Source organism: Anoplolepis gracilipes, chromosome 16 (assembly GCF_047496725.1).
Source record: "Anoplolepis gracilipes chromosome 16, ASM4749672v1, whole genome shotgun sequence".
Lineage (NCBI taxonomy): Eukaryota > Metazoa > Arthropoda > Insecta > Hymenoptera > Formicidae > Anoplolepis > Anoplolepis gracilipes.
Genome location: NC_132985.1, coordinates 6,496,358 through 6,511,880, shown reverse-complemented (window position 1 = coordinate 6,511,880; position 15,523 = coordinate 6,496,358). Strand labels below are relative to the sequence as shown.

The 15,523-nt window shown below is 26.4% G+C and overlaps 1 protein-coding gene and 1 long non-coding RNA gene across 7 annotated transcripts in view; one reads left to right on the top strand and one right to left on the bottom strand.

Annotated features, from left to right (window-relative positions):
• Rhogef2 (Rho guanine nucleotide exchange factor 2) overlaps window positions 1-15,523 on the top strand; it is a 35,461-nt gene that overhangs the window by 5,668 nt on the left and 14,270 nt on the right. For 4 of the 6 annotated variants that reach the window (XR_012048288.1, XM_072908798.1, XM_072908799.1 and 1 more), the window contains exons 4-18: window positions 84-141; window positions 1,788-2,065; window positions 2,925-3,149; window positions 5,960-6,211; window positions 6,649-6,930; window positions 7,355-7,444; window positions 7,523-7,636; window positions 7,748-7,846; window positions 8,142-8,234; window positions 8,487-8,680; window positions 9,055-9,344; window positions 10,084-10,260; window positions 11,091-11,147; window positions 13,562-13,688; window positions 14,908-14,989. Coding sequence is in view for 5 of the 6 variants with exons in the window: in XM_072908798.1 (XP_072764899.1) it covers window positions 84-141; window positions 1,788-2,065; window positions 2,925-3,149; window positions 5,960-6,211; window positions 6,649-6,930; window positions 7,355-7,444; window positions 7,523-7,636; window positions 7,748-7,846; window positions 8,142-8,234; window positions 8,487-8,680; window positions 9,055-9,344; window positions 10,084-10,260; window positions 11,091-11,147; window positions 13,562-13,688; window positions 14,908-14,989 (2,418 nt within the window). In the remaining variant the exon portion in view is untranslated. Of the gene's footprint in view, window positions 1-83; window positions 142-658; window positions 735-1,787; window positions 2,066-2,924; window positions 3,150-5,959; window positions 6,212-6,648; window positions 6,931-7,354; window positions 7,445-7,522; window positions 7,637-7,747; window positions 7,847-8,141; window positions 8,235-8,486; window positions 8,681-9,054; window positions 9,345-10,083; window positions 10,261-11,090; window positions 11,148-13,561; window positions 13,689-14,907; window positions 14,990-15,523 lie in introns of those variants that run through there. The other 2 variants (XM_072908801.1, XM_072908800.1) reach the window with 2 other exon arrangements.
• LOC140674890 (uncharacterized) lies at window positions 9,055-12,516 on the bottom strand. The gene is made up of 2 exons (XR_012048289.1): window positions 12,232-12,516; window positions 9,055-9,432 (listed from the first exon to the last, which is right to left on the bottom strand). It is a non-coding gene; the product is annotated as an uncharacterized lncRNA (long non-coding RNA).

Sequence of the window (15,523 nt, the reverse complement as noted above, 5' to 3'; positions counted from 1 at the left end):
TTATAGAAATTAAAAATAATATAACTTTATTATTCAAATACATATGATGTGATGAGTTTTTTTTTTCTTTATTTTTATTAAAGGTTAATGGAGTCAACGTGATGCAGTCTACACACACGGATGTGGTCCACCTCATAAAATGTAAGTATTTTTTGTTTTTCTTTAATCTTTGTTTTATTAGATTGAGATATATTATTGATGCGAGGTACTGTTTATGGGTGTATAATATTTTTCCCTTTTTACTTTCTATTATCAAGATATGTGTTTATAATATTGTAATGTATGAAATGTACATAGAATGAACTATATTTTAGAAAGAAATATTTGTGTGTATTTTATAATTATTATATAATTCTATATCTTTTTATATATATTGTAGTTTTACATATTAGAAGATTTTATGTATATTATTGGGAATATCCTAATATTTATAAGTATTATTTATTTTGTGAATAATAAGGAAGGAGTTATATAAGTGTCTTTTTTTTTTTTTTTTTTTTTTTTTAATCAAGATTTTCTTATGAAAAGAATTATTGTACGTCGGGATTTTACACAACCTCACACACACACAAATACACATATACACACACGAAAATTCAAAGTATAAGACTCATTTTCAATGATGTAAGCATGCAAGTTTATAGCAGTGACCGTGTCAGTCGTCTATTCCACCTCGACCACGGACAGACGTGTGACGTATGCATACATGAGCTTTTAACATCGTATTTATACGTGTATGTTTTATAGATATATCTCAGAATCACGTAATACTGTGTGCGGCATGATTCGTGGCTTAAAACACATTTTTTTAATTTTTAATTGTTGACATATGGTATTTAAGTTGTGTCTGGTAATTGTTAACTTTACAATGGAAATACTTTGTATAAATATGTATACATATATATATATGTATATACGCTCATGTGTGTGTCTCTAAACTTATGTCAGAGATGACTCAAGTTTATTTTCTGACGCGTGTTTATCATTTATACAATATTTTTCAATAATGTTATATTGTGGACAGTGATTTTATTTGCTTGCAATAATTTTAGTATTTCATATGTCACTCTCTTGTAACATATTACATTTATTTATTAGATTGTATATAAATTGAATTTGAAAATTTTTGTTTTATTTTTGAACTGTACTAATATTAGAGCTGTACTAATATTAGAGGATAATTTTGTAATAAAGAGTAAATTTAATAATTTCTATATTTTAAAATTTTAGCTATATGCTTATTAGAAAATTGAAACAAAAGACAGAAAAATAGAATAATAAATAAACAATTTAATACAATCATAAAGACTATATTTTTTTACAAACATTAAAAAAATAGAATTTATCTTGGAATTTTTTTCTTTAAATATATCTAGAGTGTTAGCGAGAAAGAAAAAAAATACTTTATACTCGGTCCTTTTCTTTTTGGATCTAATCTTACACAAAGAAAAAAACCTTGTTGTCACAGTGTGCTTTATCAATATACAACAATGGCATTGTGACAAATTAATATTACAATAATTTACAATAATCTTTTTGCTTTATATAAAATTATTCCAAATAAGATAAATCGCTGGATGAGATGTGTATATAATATTAAAGTGAGTGACAAGAAAATAATACAAAACACTATGAAAAATAAAAAAAAAGAAAGCAAAGAATATGAAAAAGTGGAGGGCTGAATGTGATAAGATTAAAACGTTGTAAATCAAAAGTTTATTTTTTATTTATGTATTTTATACGTATGATACAGCATGTCTGAGAGGATTCATTCAATTTTGTTGCAGCATCGACGCAAGTGGTATTAACAGTGCAACAGAAACCAGTGGCGACGAGCAGCGCGGTAGCAGTGACAGCGACAGCAACAGCAACGACAGCTTCCGGTCTTCAAGTCGGAGTAGTTGCTGCTGCGGCGAGTCAGCAGCAGCATCAGCGTCCAGTCAGCTTGTCGGCGGCCGGAAACATGTCACCCTCGCAGACGACCATCTCTCTTCACAGAGCGTCGACCGCACCCGCGGGTGGTGCCTCGTGTAATGCTCGAATCACGGGTCCACAACCAGTCGATGTAAGTAGAAGAGTGTGCCCCCCCCCTCCTCCTCCAGTCCGGTACCTTCCGGTTTCTTCAGTCATATAAGTGCGAGCTATTGTGAAGGAGGTTATTGAACGAGATGAAGAGAAGACGCTATAACTGTTGGAGATATATTTTGGCTCGAATTATAAATGTAATAATCTAGAGACCATACGCTCCCTATCTTAATCGTAAGCGACGTGTCTGCAGATATTCGAGAACGTAATCTCTCCCGAGTGTCGTTATCTCTCTTTAACTTTTATGTTGAGGAAAGAGAAGGCAGTATCGATTCCTTTCTCTTTCCGAATGGAACGCGCAGTTTATACTTATTACGTGTACATACTACTCAAATAAGGAAAATAAATTTATTAAATTGCATTAGATCAGAGTTAAATGTATAAATGTACATATGAAACATAGTTTATTTAATTATATAGTTTTGCTAACTGCTAGCGAACCAACGTCATAGATATAGATATTCATGACTAGTATGCATGCTAGTTTCTAGTAATTAACAGTTTATGAATTTATTTTTATCTATAATGATGGTTGATAACTATATTGCTAAACTTACTTTAAAACTATTAATGAAATTAAGCAATAATCTCTTTTAAAACATATTTATAATATACTTAAAACACCTTAGTAACAGAAAGAGAAAATGCAGAAATATTTTATAAAGTAACATTTTAATAAGCAAAAACTATATGATTCAAAGTTCAAATAAATCATGCAATTATTACATAATTAATTTATGTATATAATTAATTTTATTTTTCTATATAATTAATTTATATATTTATATATATTTACGAAATATATAAATTAACAAATTATTATCCTTATTTTTTTACAGCTTGAAAAGAAGCGACAATTGGAGACACAAAGAGTTCACACATTCCAGCTTATGTTGGAGAAGGAACAAAGTTATGTAGATAAGTTACGGAGCGAGTTGGCGAAGGCTGGCACTGGTAGCGGAAACGTCAACGTCACGACTCTACAGACAGAGCTAGCGGGTGCCGAAAGAAGAGTGCGCACCCTGCAAGAACAGCTCACAGCAATTAGCACGAGTAACGATCAGGTCTGCATATATTCATTTCGCGTTTCTCTAGACCGTTCCCTCGTACGTCAAGTTTCTTCAAAACATTAGTACTATCTGTCATGCACCTTTATTGGATAGGAACGTTAACCAATTTAGTAAGGGAAATGTTGGCAGTATACCAACAATTGTACAAGGTGTATACTCTCTGGAAAAACAAAAATTCTGCAATTCTCAGGAAATTTATAAAAAAAATCTCTCTATAATAATTTTACTTTAATACTGTAAATTATATATACAGGATGTCCTGGTAAAGGTGGACAATCACTCGTGGGCATGTAGAGCAGATAACAACCCCATAAGTTTCTATAAAATTTCTTTTCTATAATGCATTTCCACCGAGACATTTGTCTCTAAAGTTTAAATTTGAGAATCATTTTTCTTAAATAAGTTTTATATTACTTTGTAGATCTTAAACTTTTGTAAGTTAAAACACTTACAGGTGATCCGATTCTGGTTCTCTGAGATGATATAAAAAAATCTATCACACTATTTTAAAGATCTTAAATACTAATAAAAAAAGTTCTTATACATTATTAAGATCTAAAAAGTAATATAAAAGTTATTAAACGATTCTCAAATTTAATTTTTAGAGACGAATATCTCAGTAGAAATGCATTATAGAAAAAAATTTTATAGGAATTTATGGGGTTATTTTTATCTCCTCTACGCATGCCTATGTGGATTGCCCAGCTTTATCAGGACACCCTGTATATATTTATTTCTGTTTATATGTTCAATATCTTAAAATATTGAAAATGCAGTAAAAACTTTTTATTTTAATGTTTAGTAATAAAAAATGAAAATGTTATGAAAGTTAAAAATTCTTAAAAAGTTTAATCTTTTTTTTTTTTTCAATACATTTATAAATGTAATACTTGAAACTTGAGTGTCTTTGTGTTTTTTTCTTCATATTGTGAGTAAGAAACATTAAAAAACACATAAATTTATTTTAGAAAATTTCACTCTATATTCTCTTTATTTGGAATTTTGAATGAAACTCCTAGGGAATTTTTTTACAAAATTTGAGTAGACACCTTGTATCAACAGCATTAAGTTGCTTGGCAGAAACTGCCATTAATTTGTATTAAACTTGTGTTGCAAGTATGTTAAAATCTGCTTGATTTTTGTGACGTCGAACTTTTCTATCGGTATTCTGCCAGCATTGCATTGCCAAATCCTGTATCAAATTCGTAGCCATCTTGCCGACGAAATTTGTAGCGGACACTTTGCAAAATCTGTTCTCGACAGGTTATCTGGGTATCTAATGCATCTAAGAATTCGAAAATACAGGTTGTAATTAAATGAAAAAGTATTAGCTTGTAAAATTAAAGACAAAAATTAATTTTAAATTAAGAAGTTCCAATAAATATATATCTATAAATAAATACGCGCTTATTAAAAAACTATATGCAATATAACGTGTAGTTGTTATTACTGAAAATTAATGAATGCATTTATCGATATTATTTTGGTGATGACAAAAAAGTTTGATAATTTAATCAGATTAAGTAAATGTAACATAGCATTTTGTAAAACACACACACACACACACACACACACATATGATAATATATATATATATATATATATATATATATCTTAAAATGCTTTCATAAAATATTATCACTAAAAAATTTCAAACATTTTTTTTTAATGTGTCATTTTTTACATAGTATGAAAAAAATTTTTTATATCTTTAATTCTAATAAATAATAACATATCTATATCTCGTATGATTTATATTTTGTATGATAAATAAAACAATCACAAGAAATATAGAATTCAAAATCTTTTAATAGGAGCAATAAGGAATAATAATTATATGTTTATTTGAACTTTTTACTAAGAATTGAATTTCTTACTCAAATCCCGAGCTAGTGTTCTTTTGTTCGTATTCTGTATATTTTTATAGCCAAGGCTCTAAGAAAACGCCTGTAAATTTGACATTTAATCTTATCAATGTGGCAAATGGGTTAATACAGAGTGGTCTGTTATAAGGTACAACTGGAAAGTTAGTAATTCTGAATGTAAACATTTTTCGTAAATGTAAAATTTTTTTTTTTTTCTTTTTATACAAAATTTTATTTTCAAAAAATCGAAAAATAAATATCTTCTTTGTTTATGTTATATTACTTTTAATAATCTGAATTATAGGTCAAATTTATTTCAATGGCTGGAGTTCTATGTTTCAAAATATGAATAAAAATATAATACACTCTACTTTAAAAAAAAGTAGAAATAATCTTAATATTTTACAATTTTATAATTTGTCAAATTTTAATTGTTTAATTTAATTCTCTTATTTTTATTATACAATTAATATTTTATTATTATATAAATATTAAATATTATATAATTTATTAATCTGTTATTTTTTTCATAAAAGATTTTTAATATTCTTATTTATATATTTTAACAACCATTATTAAATACATTAGACAGATATATGTTACAAGATAGTTGAGAATTGTCTAAACTTTGTGACAATATGACATATTAGTAGCGACAAATATATTAATTATTATATTAATTTTTAATAATAGTATATTAATTTTCAATTTTCACACACAAAATTGATTTTTTTGAAAACAAAATAAATAGGAAAAAAATTTTATTTTATACATCTTTTTTTTAATGATCTCTTTCTCAGTTGTACCATCGACAACAAATCAACCTGTATATCGATCTACCATGAATGCACCGAAGCTTTCGCCCACTTTTGCTAACCCATCATTGTGTCTTACAGCTTTGCCTTTTCGGTAACAGCAATCTTTTGTTGTGTCTTACAGCTTTGCTCGTTGGTAACAAACACCTCGTGCTCCTCGGGCTATTACCTACTCTCAAATAACGGCAGTGGCGCAGACGTGCCACCCCCACTGCCGTCGCGTAAATCCTTATCCATGCAAAGTCTCTCTCCACCGCCTTTGCCTCCCAGACCTCCACCCTCCGCGAACACGCAAAATACAACCCAGCCGGAGCTGGACCGACATCTGTTGACTCATTTAATGCCCTCAACCGTCAGTCACAGTATTCCTAACTCTGTAAGTAGCCTAATCATCCGATACCGATTACATTAATACCCATTGTTTTATATTTTGCGCTGATAAATATACGTACATAATAAGATAGTGAAGGAAAAATCTAAGAGTTTGAAAATTCTAGATTTTAAAACTGACTGTCAGTTTTCACCTCACAGAGTGTTCAAGATTAACTTACACACTGATTATTTATAATTAATTAAATAATTTTTTACAATCTACTTTTGTAATTCAAACACGTAAACTCTAGTAAACTGAAAATTAAAATTAAGAAAGGATTCTAAATGTTTTATTAAAGAAATATAAATTAGAGCTTAATAAGTATTGATCTTATGTGTAATGAAATTTAATTATATAAATATTTTTATGAAAAATAATTTTATATACATAGATATATTAATAATTATTTGCGTAATGCATTTTATACATATAATTTTCAGTTTTCCCAGGATGCCAATTTGAGCGCCTCAAACGCGCTTTCCAAACACCAGCGAACAAAATCAAGTCCGGAACAATTAGGAACTACAGCGATATCTCCGTCAGAAGCTAGTAGACGCTTGATCGCATCAGAATCAATGAATGATCTATCACCTCCGAGACACATCAGACACAATGATATCGATATCAATGAACTACCGCGTATTACACCACCGGGGACACCCCCGCCACCATATCCAGCCCCCATTTTAGGACAAGATATCTTTTCATCTACACCAAACGATGTAAATATTTTATACATTTTAATTTATATCACTTATTAAGCTCTTATTTATTCTTGACTTTGATCATATTAGATGTTATGACTGTAGATGCAAGAAAAACTATAAAAATTATAAAAAGTCTTGCACTATTAAAATTTACTTAATTTTTGCACTTTTATGTAATCAATAAGGGATCAGAAACCTTGAACATTTATATTTTTTACGAGTTTAATACATATTGTATATATGTTTTAATTGATAATTTTTTACAAGAGTATGGTAGACTTGAGAATTTTAAATAAAAAGGTATTAATTTTTTTATTTTACTTTCAATAAGTAAAATAAATTTTAATCTATATATAACAATATAAAATAATAATTATTATGTAAATATTATTTTTTGCTGTTTTATGTATTTCTTTGTAAAAGAACTTTTTTGTAATAGGCACTTGCAACTGATATCATTCCTGGATTGCCAGCGTTCCAACAGCCAATTATGTCAATGGAAGAAGATGATGTTAGCGACCAAGAAATTGTAAGATATTATTTAAAAATTTGTGTATGAAATACTTTCCAACAAGAACTTCAGATGTTGACTTTTTAATATTTTCAGGGTCAGTTAGAAGATCACGGACCGTTCCAATCTTTATCCAGGCTGTGGGGACATCATGCACATCTTTCTGTATTTATTAATTACGTTTTATCTAATAGCGATCCTTCTAGCCTGGTACGTATAATTATTGATTATTTATTATACCTAAAGATATAACACGCAATTGTGTATAAAATTATATGTAAAAATGTAAATTATAAAACATTTATTAATATATTTTTGCAGTTATTTTATTTGATAACGGATTTATACAAGGAGGGAAATGCCAAAGAAATGAGAAAATGGGCATACGAGATTCATTCTAGTTTTCTAGTACCTGGTGCGGTAAGTCTTTCATTTGATAAATAATAAAAAAAAAATCTTAGAATTATTTGTAATTCTCTTTTTACACATATTTTTTTATTTTACGTTCTTTATATTTATGATTGTAATAATCTTTTGTAATATGTAATTAGAGTTTGTATATATTTTAATTACCTTGTTTATAAAACAATTTTACAATCTAAATGTGTATTCTAAGGATCCTTTATCTTATTAAACAAAATTCAAATTCTTATTATTTTTGATATTTGTACTTAAATGTTGATTTTGATGTAATAAATAATACTTTTTATTTTAGCCATTACGTCTGCATAATGTAGATGAAAATGTTGCGAATGAAATAGATGATGTTCTCTTGAAAGAATTTGATAAAGAAGAAATTCTTAGAAAGGTATGTTAAAGTATTGAGTAAACTAATTTTATTTGTTGTGAAAAATGTCAGAAAACTTCAACACAATTTATTCATCTCAAAAACATACATGAAAATCTAAATAATTTGTCCTACAAAAGTAGAATCGTTTTTTCTTAAAACTCGCTTTTTATTTTGCACAATAGAGTTTAAACTCTAAGTATTGACAATTTTTTCTTTTAAGTTTAACAAACACAATAAATTTAATGACAAAATTTTAATATTTTTTTACAGATATTTTGGAAGGCACGTAATAGAGCGAAGGAAGAATTGAACGAACAATTGACACATTTCCAGCAAAAAAGAACTGCAGGATTGGCCACGATCTTTGGTCCGACCGATATTTCACTCGATGAGAGCATATCTGACAAAGCACGTGAAACAAAAATTATTGAGACATATTTGCTGCCAAAGATGGAACCTTATTTGTAAGATTATTTTGCCTAGAATTTTAACGATTTTTTTTAATGAGACACAATATTAAATTAAAGGTGTTTTATATGTTTATAAAAAGCAGAATATAGTGTAATATATTATATAAACTATAATATCATATTTGATGAGTGAGAGAGAATATTTTACAATCAAAACAAATGTTTAATCAATATTTAAATTTGAAAATCAAGATTTACAATTGTTTGTTTGGTGCTTAGATTTTAATTGACGTGCAATAGAAACTGAGTGATGAGTAATAAATAAAAAAAAAAACTAAATATCTTAAGATATATATTTTATTAATTTTTGTAAAATGTACATTATTGCGTCAAATAATAATATGCGGAAAAATTATGCAAAATTTCAGAGAAGATATAGAGAAGGAACAAGTGGATTTGCGGCTATTCACGACGGCAGCTGGTCTGGCTACGATATTGATAAAGATATTTCAATTGCGACCGGTGTGGTCCGATCGGGTGCCTACTTTCGTCGCGAAAGACAAATCCAACATTAAAGCACGGCTGCTTACTGGAAAAACGCGTAAAATGACGATCAGAGGACATCATTTTGTGGCACATCAATACTTCACGATAACTTACTGCAATCATTGTCAACTTATCATTGGTGGTATCGGTCCTCAAGGATATTTGTGTAGTGGTACGTAAAATTTATAATGATATATTTACAAAACTCCGAAAAATAGATTTTTCTCTAGCATTTTTTATGAATCAAATATATGTTCCTCCTGTAATAGTAAAGGAATGCAATTGTTATTTACATTTATTTATATTATGAATTATTCATTATTTATTTCATAAATTACTGATTTTGAAATCATTATAGAAAACATACTCGGTATACAGTATTATGATTAACGATATAAGAGAAATGCTAGTTATTCAAGCAAAGTTTGTTATTGAAAATTTGTTTTTAAAAATCTTTCATTTTGAATTACTTAAAATTATTAAGATTATTGATCTCTTCTTTTTTGTTAATAAAGAATAGATTTTTAAATTAATTAATAATTTATAAAAATAAAAGATGAACAAAATTGTAAATTTTAAAATAATACTTAAAAGATTATATTCAATGTACACGAGACCAATTCTCTCACAAATTTACTTTCTTTATTTTTCTTTATTATTTATATAAAAATTAATATTGATTTCTTTTTATCGAAAAAAAGTTTATGGTACAAAATTTTAAAATCAAATATTACTTTAGTCTTTCTTTTTTTGATACTTTTGCTTTATTATTACGACATAATGAAATTAACTTCTTTCTCCTTTTGAAACTTATATAATTCGATATATTTGATATAGTTTTCTTTATATACATAATATAATGATATTACATATACAATATATATAATAATTGTTCATTAATTGATTGACAGATTGTTCTCTCAGCGTACATCGACAATGTGTTCGCGTAGTAGAGGAAAATTGCCCGGGTCCTTTGGTACGAAAAGAAAGAGCCAATGACAGAATCAGTAAACTGATGGAGAAGATTCGACCGGAGAGGAAACCCCCATCCCATCATCACCATCATTCTCAGAACCATATATTACATTGTAAGATCAGTTTTCCATTTTTATTTAAATCGGATCCATTTACAATAAATATTAATTATCGGCAGACAAAAACAATAGATTTATCGAATATTTTAAACTTTTGATTATATATATATATATATATATATAAACACCATACTATTTCACGTGTGTAAATGCTTAATTTTTATATATATATATATATTTTTGATTATTAGTTATTGCAATATGGCTTTTTGCCATGTATGCGCGCGCATGTATTTTTTGCTAAAAATAAATATTGTTTTATACATTGAACTTCTCACATAACAAAGTTAAACTTCAAAACTAGAGTCACGTGCAGTTTTAGATTATATAAAACAATAAAATTTATAGCTCGTTAATTAAAAATTAATGTGAATAAAAACAATATGTGCCAAAATGCTAATAAATTCGTGTGCAAATAAATAATCTATTAAAATAAGAAAAAATTATTTTTCTTGGAATATCTCGACCATTAATTCTAGCCTCTCTCTTCTAATGCTAATACATATAATTGTTTAATAGGAAAAAAAATATTCTTAAAATCAAATTTTTTTTAGTCAAACATTTTTCACATTTTCTAAAAATTGAAATTATTTATGTTTTGCATTTTTACATTCGTAAACTGTTTCCTTCTTTTGTGAAAATAATAGCTAAAACTTATCACAATAACATTGGAAAATTTCGATTTCAAAGTATTCTATATAAAAAATTTAAAATAATAAGGTTTTAATAAAAAGATATTTGCACACTAATATCAAAATTTTGGCTTGTATTGCGTTATCTTTATTTTTATTGAAAAAAATCTATTACTTTGTTTTATTTTACAGTAGATAAAATCAAAAGAAATGAAGACGATTCTGGTACACTAACGGATGGAGAAAATGGTGAGTCTTTTTCTTTTCTCTTTCACTCATTATCTTTTTCTTGTTTTTTCTTACTTTTGTTTTAAACAAATAATAAAATGAAATTTCTTAATTAAAACTAGAATAGATAAAATTTAACAAATATTTTTTTTACTGAAACTTTAAATGCAATCTTATACAATTAAAACAACAAAAATGTAATAAATAAAATATAAATAAAGTGCAGCATCTATAATGTTTATATTTATTCAACTAAATATAAATTTCTAGCTTTTACATTTTAAAATATATATCTACAATATATAGAAGTTAATCAATTGTTTTTATCGTGGTATTAATGCATGCAAAAATTTAACTATTTTTTTTTAGTACAACTTCTTTTTTAAAATTACTTTATTTAAAAAAAAATAGTTATTCTTAAATTAGGATCGAAAAAACCTTTTATTCCTTTAAATTCTTTTTTATATATTTATTTTTATAATAAATATGCAGTAACATTACTGTCATGGAGAATTTTATTATTATTAATAATCATATAAACATTTTTTTAGAATTAATATTCCGAATAATAAAGGAAGTACAATAAAAAAAGAGCAAATTAAAGCCAGCGCGATAATTAAAGCGCATGAGTTTATATTAAAATAAATCAAGTAATTACAAAATCAACGCAATAATTTCGGTCCTTTGTTTGAACCATTTTCAAGTGCAGTACAAATAAATAAAAACTAGTTAGTCATAAAGTTAATTAATTATTAAAATGAATGTCAGTAATTAAAACTATATGAATAAATAAACATTAATAAACATAACGGTAATATGAAGATAAGAACTAGATAAAGTTAATAAGAAGTCACAAATAATCAATCAAAATTAATGTCGTAAGTTAAATTAAAATCTGTTAGGTCGTCCAATTTAAAAAAAGATAGTATGATGAATATTTATTTATCATTGCAATGCGTTTATCACAAGTTTATCAAAAAGTTTATTATGCAAATAATTCAGATTTATATGTCAAAGTAAAAGTCCTAGAATTAAAAGATTAATCTTTTAATCAAAAAGAACGCATAACAAAGATAATTGCTAAGTTAGTGAAAGAAAAATGTACCTTATATATAATTAATTAATTATATTAGCATCAGGAAATTAAACGAAGAGTTGCACAAGTTCTTAGTATATGAGATTAGTTAGTAGAATCATTTGACAACTGACATTTGAAGGTGATATACATAAATATATGATCGTTTTTATTCTCGAGTTTGACATTTACAATCAGTTTTGAAAACTTATTTACTATCTCTGTATACATAAGATTAAATCCGTTGTGTCAGTTTATAAATTGACATCGTTTGTTGTCTTTTAATATGTATCATTTTCGAAATTAATCTTTTATAGATGCATTTAGTGTCTGAAATTTCCATCTCATCAAAATTATGATCATTATCAATTTTATAGTCAGTAATAACTGTTCGTATTCCTTCCGTGGGAGCGTTATTATATATATTTAAACGCGAGAGGTTACTGCGTCTCTTGATAATAATAATTATTTTTATAAATAAGAAATAATAATTTTAATTTTAAATAATAATTATTCTTATAAAATATTATTTTTACAACACTTTCAAAATTAATAAGCAGAACTATCATAATTATACCTAAGTAATTAAACATGAGAAAAATGTCAAATTGAATGCGTTCTTTATTGGATAATATGACCTTGTTAATATATCGCTGTCAATAATATCAGTGTATTATCTCGCGGAATAACCGAGCTTTGAACAAATCAGTCTTCCACCAGATCTTTGCTCGCGCGTTTGTCTTTCTGTTGTCTTCTGTTTCTTTTTCTGCTTCCTGCCATCATATGATTTGTCAAATAACTTTGGCAAACAGTAAATAGTGCTTGTATTTTTCTTTCACACACACACATTTTTATTTGTTATATATAAGAAAAATTTATAACTACGAAGAATGAGAAAATTGTACAAAAGAATGTATAACAAGTAATAATAAGTGTAATAATGTTAAGAGATAAAGTACAATAATGCGTTTAATAAAGTTGTAAATTTTAATTATTAAATTTATTGACATACGAAAAAAAGAATTACACATTAACTAGAAATATACAAAAAAATTCAACTAGTGGAAAAAATATGTGTATAAAACAATATATAGTGTATGTGTGACTTTAATTAAATAATTTGTACGTGAAATATTCCTGTAGATACGATATAAGATACTGCCGGCAATAATAAGTTAATTGATAATCTCATACACACATACGTTAGAATTAAGAGAAATTTTCAAGATTATTATATAATAACATGCAATTATAATAAACAAATTGAGCAATAACGTTTAATTAAAAACTGTGTATCTATATTATAATATTTTTGTTTACAATCTCAATTTCAACTCTGCGTTGTAATTTGTAATTCTAGGAGAACAGCGCTCAAGCATAGCCGGAAATGCTCGCAGCAGTTGCGAAAGGGCACGAATTTCTGGTTTAGGAGCTAACGATACCGAAAACATGGACAATCCTTCATCACGAGAAGATATTTCCGAGATGTATGTATCTATAATAGATAGTGACATATTTGTCTGTTTATTTATTTTTCTATTCATATTGCTAATTTTGCACAAAAATATTGCTTTACAAAACATATTAATATATATTTATTTATTTTCCCAAGTTTAATAATTAATCATTGTACAATCGTTTGTTTTAATTAATGTATATAATGTCTTTAGATTTTTAAATTGATTATGTTTTTATATATTTTATTTGTTCCAATTTTATAAACTAACTTTCGTAGATCTATTGACTCAAAAATATAGATATTTTTATCGAATTTACAAGGCGTGCCTAGAAAGTAATACAAGGATTTATTTTTATCATGTCTGAAAATTTTATTTAAATATTGTAAATTATGTGATTTATTTACGAATTTTTAACTATTTATTTTTTAATTAAATTAATATTTTCTTAATAGTTATTTTTTTAATATCTCAATAATTAATATTGATTAGATATTAAATCATATTAAACAGATAGTTGAGAAAAAGAATATATTTCAGAATCGGATAAAGAAAAGTTTAAAAGAAGAGATTATTTGTTACTAAAATCATTTCTCATTTATAATATATAATTATTTCTTATTTATTATTTTATCCTGAATATTGTTAAATAGATTGAGTACATGTCATAGTTTTAAATCATTTATTTTTTCATATGAAGTTTCATAAAATACGCGAGTCTTTGTAATATCACTCTGCAGCTTGATTGCGGCGGATCAGACAAATTATTCTATTCTTATTCTGATATTATCCATCATTATGTTCAAGGTGTGTGCGAAAATTATACTTTTATTCGATGATTTTATACTTTTATCAGATGACAGAAATTATTCATAAATTTAAGAAGCTTAGAAAATGTATATACATATTACTTTCCGGGCACTCTTTGTATCATATGCTGTATATATGTATGTGTTTTGTTTTTTATATTCTGTCCACATAATCTCACGAAGCATTGAATTGCGACTGAACCATTAGAATTTATGAATTTCTGCATTTTTAGATTCTAAATTTAATTAGAATTTTTCTTCTATTTGAATTTCCCTTAGTACGTAATGTTCTCAAAAATTGTTTACTTTTCAGATCATTATTTATTTACGTAACAATATCGCGAGTATATTGATAATGAATATTCATTACTTTATGTGTCCGATTTGTTTGCGTCGTGGACAGTAAAAAGATTTACGCTTTGTTAATTACGATTACTTAGGGTCCAGCAAAATATTTCCAGTAAGCCAAAGACGTCAAACATCAACAGGTCTGAAAGTTACAAGGAGCGGATACACCATAAGGTAACTAAAAGTACATTATTTATTAAAGCTAATTCAATTATTATATAATACTACAATTCAAAAATATTGAATTTTTATTACACTTTTAATTCATCAAAAACCGTATATAATGCAAAGAATTTTATTTAAATCAGACATATAATATATTTAACAATCTATTTTTACATACCATACAAATATGTCTGCATATCTCGATTTTATCATGTTAGAATTTTTTGTTTAAAAAAATTATCTTAGTAATTTTTACTATCCATTGACGGGTAGAAACCCGATAAAATAACGCGTGTGTCCTAAATTTGGACACTATCTCTCTTACTAATTTTATTACATAGAGGCACACATGTTCAATTTTTTCTGTAATAAACGAATATTATTATATAAGCTTTTAAAATATTAATATTAAAATATAAACTTTTAAAATATTTTTTATTGTGAAACGAAAAATATTTTGTAGTCTCTTATTTTATTATTTTGTCTTAATTACTGAAATTAAGAGATTGTAAATTGTAAAATATTCCTTCGATACTCCGAGAG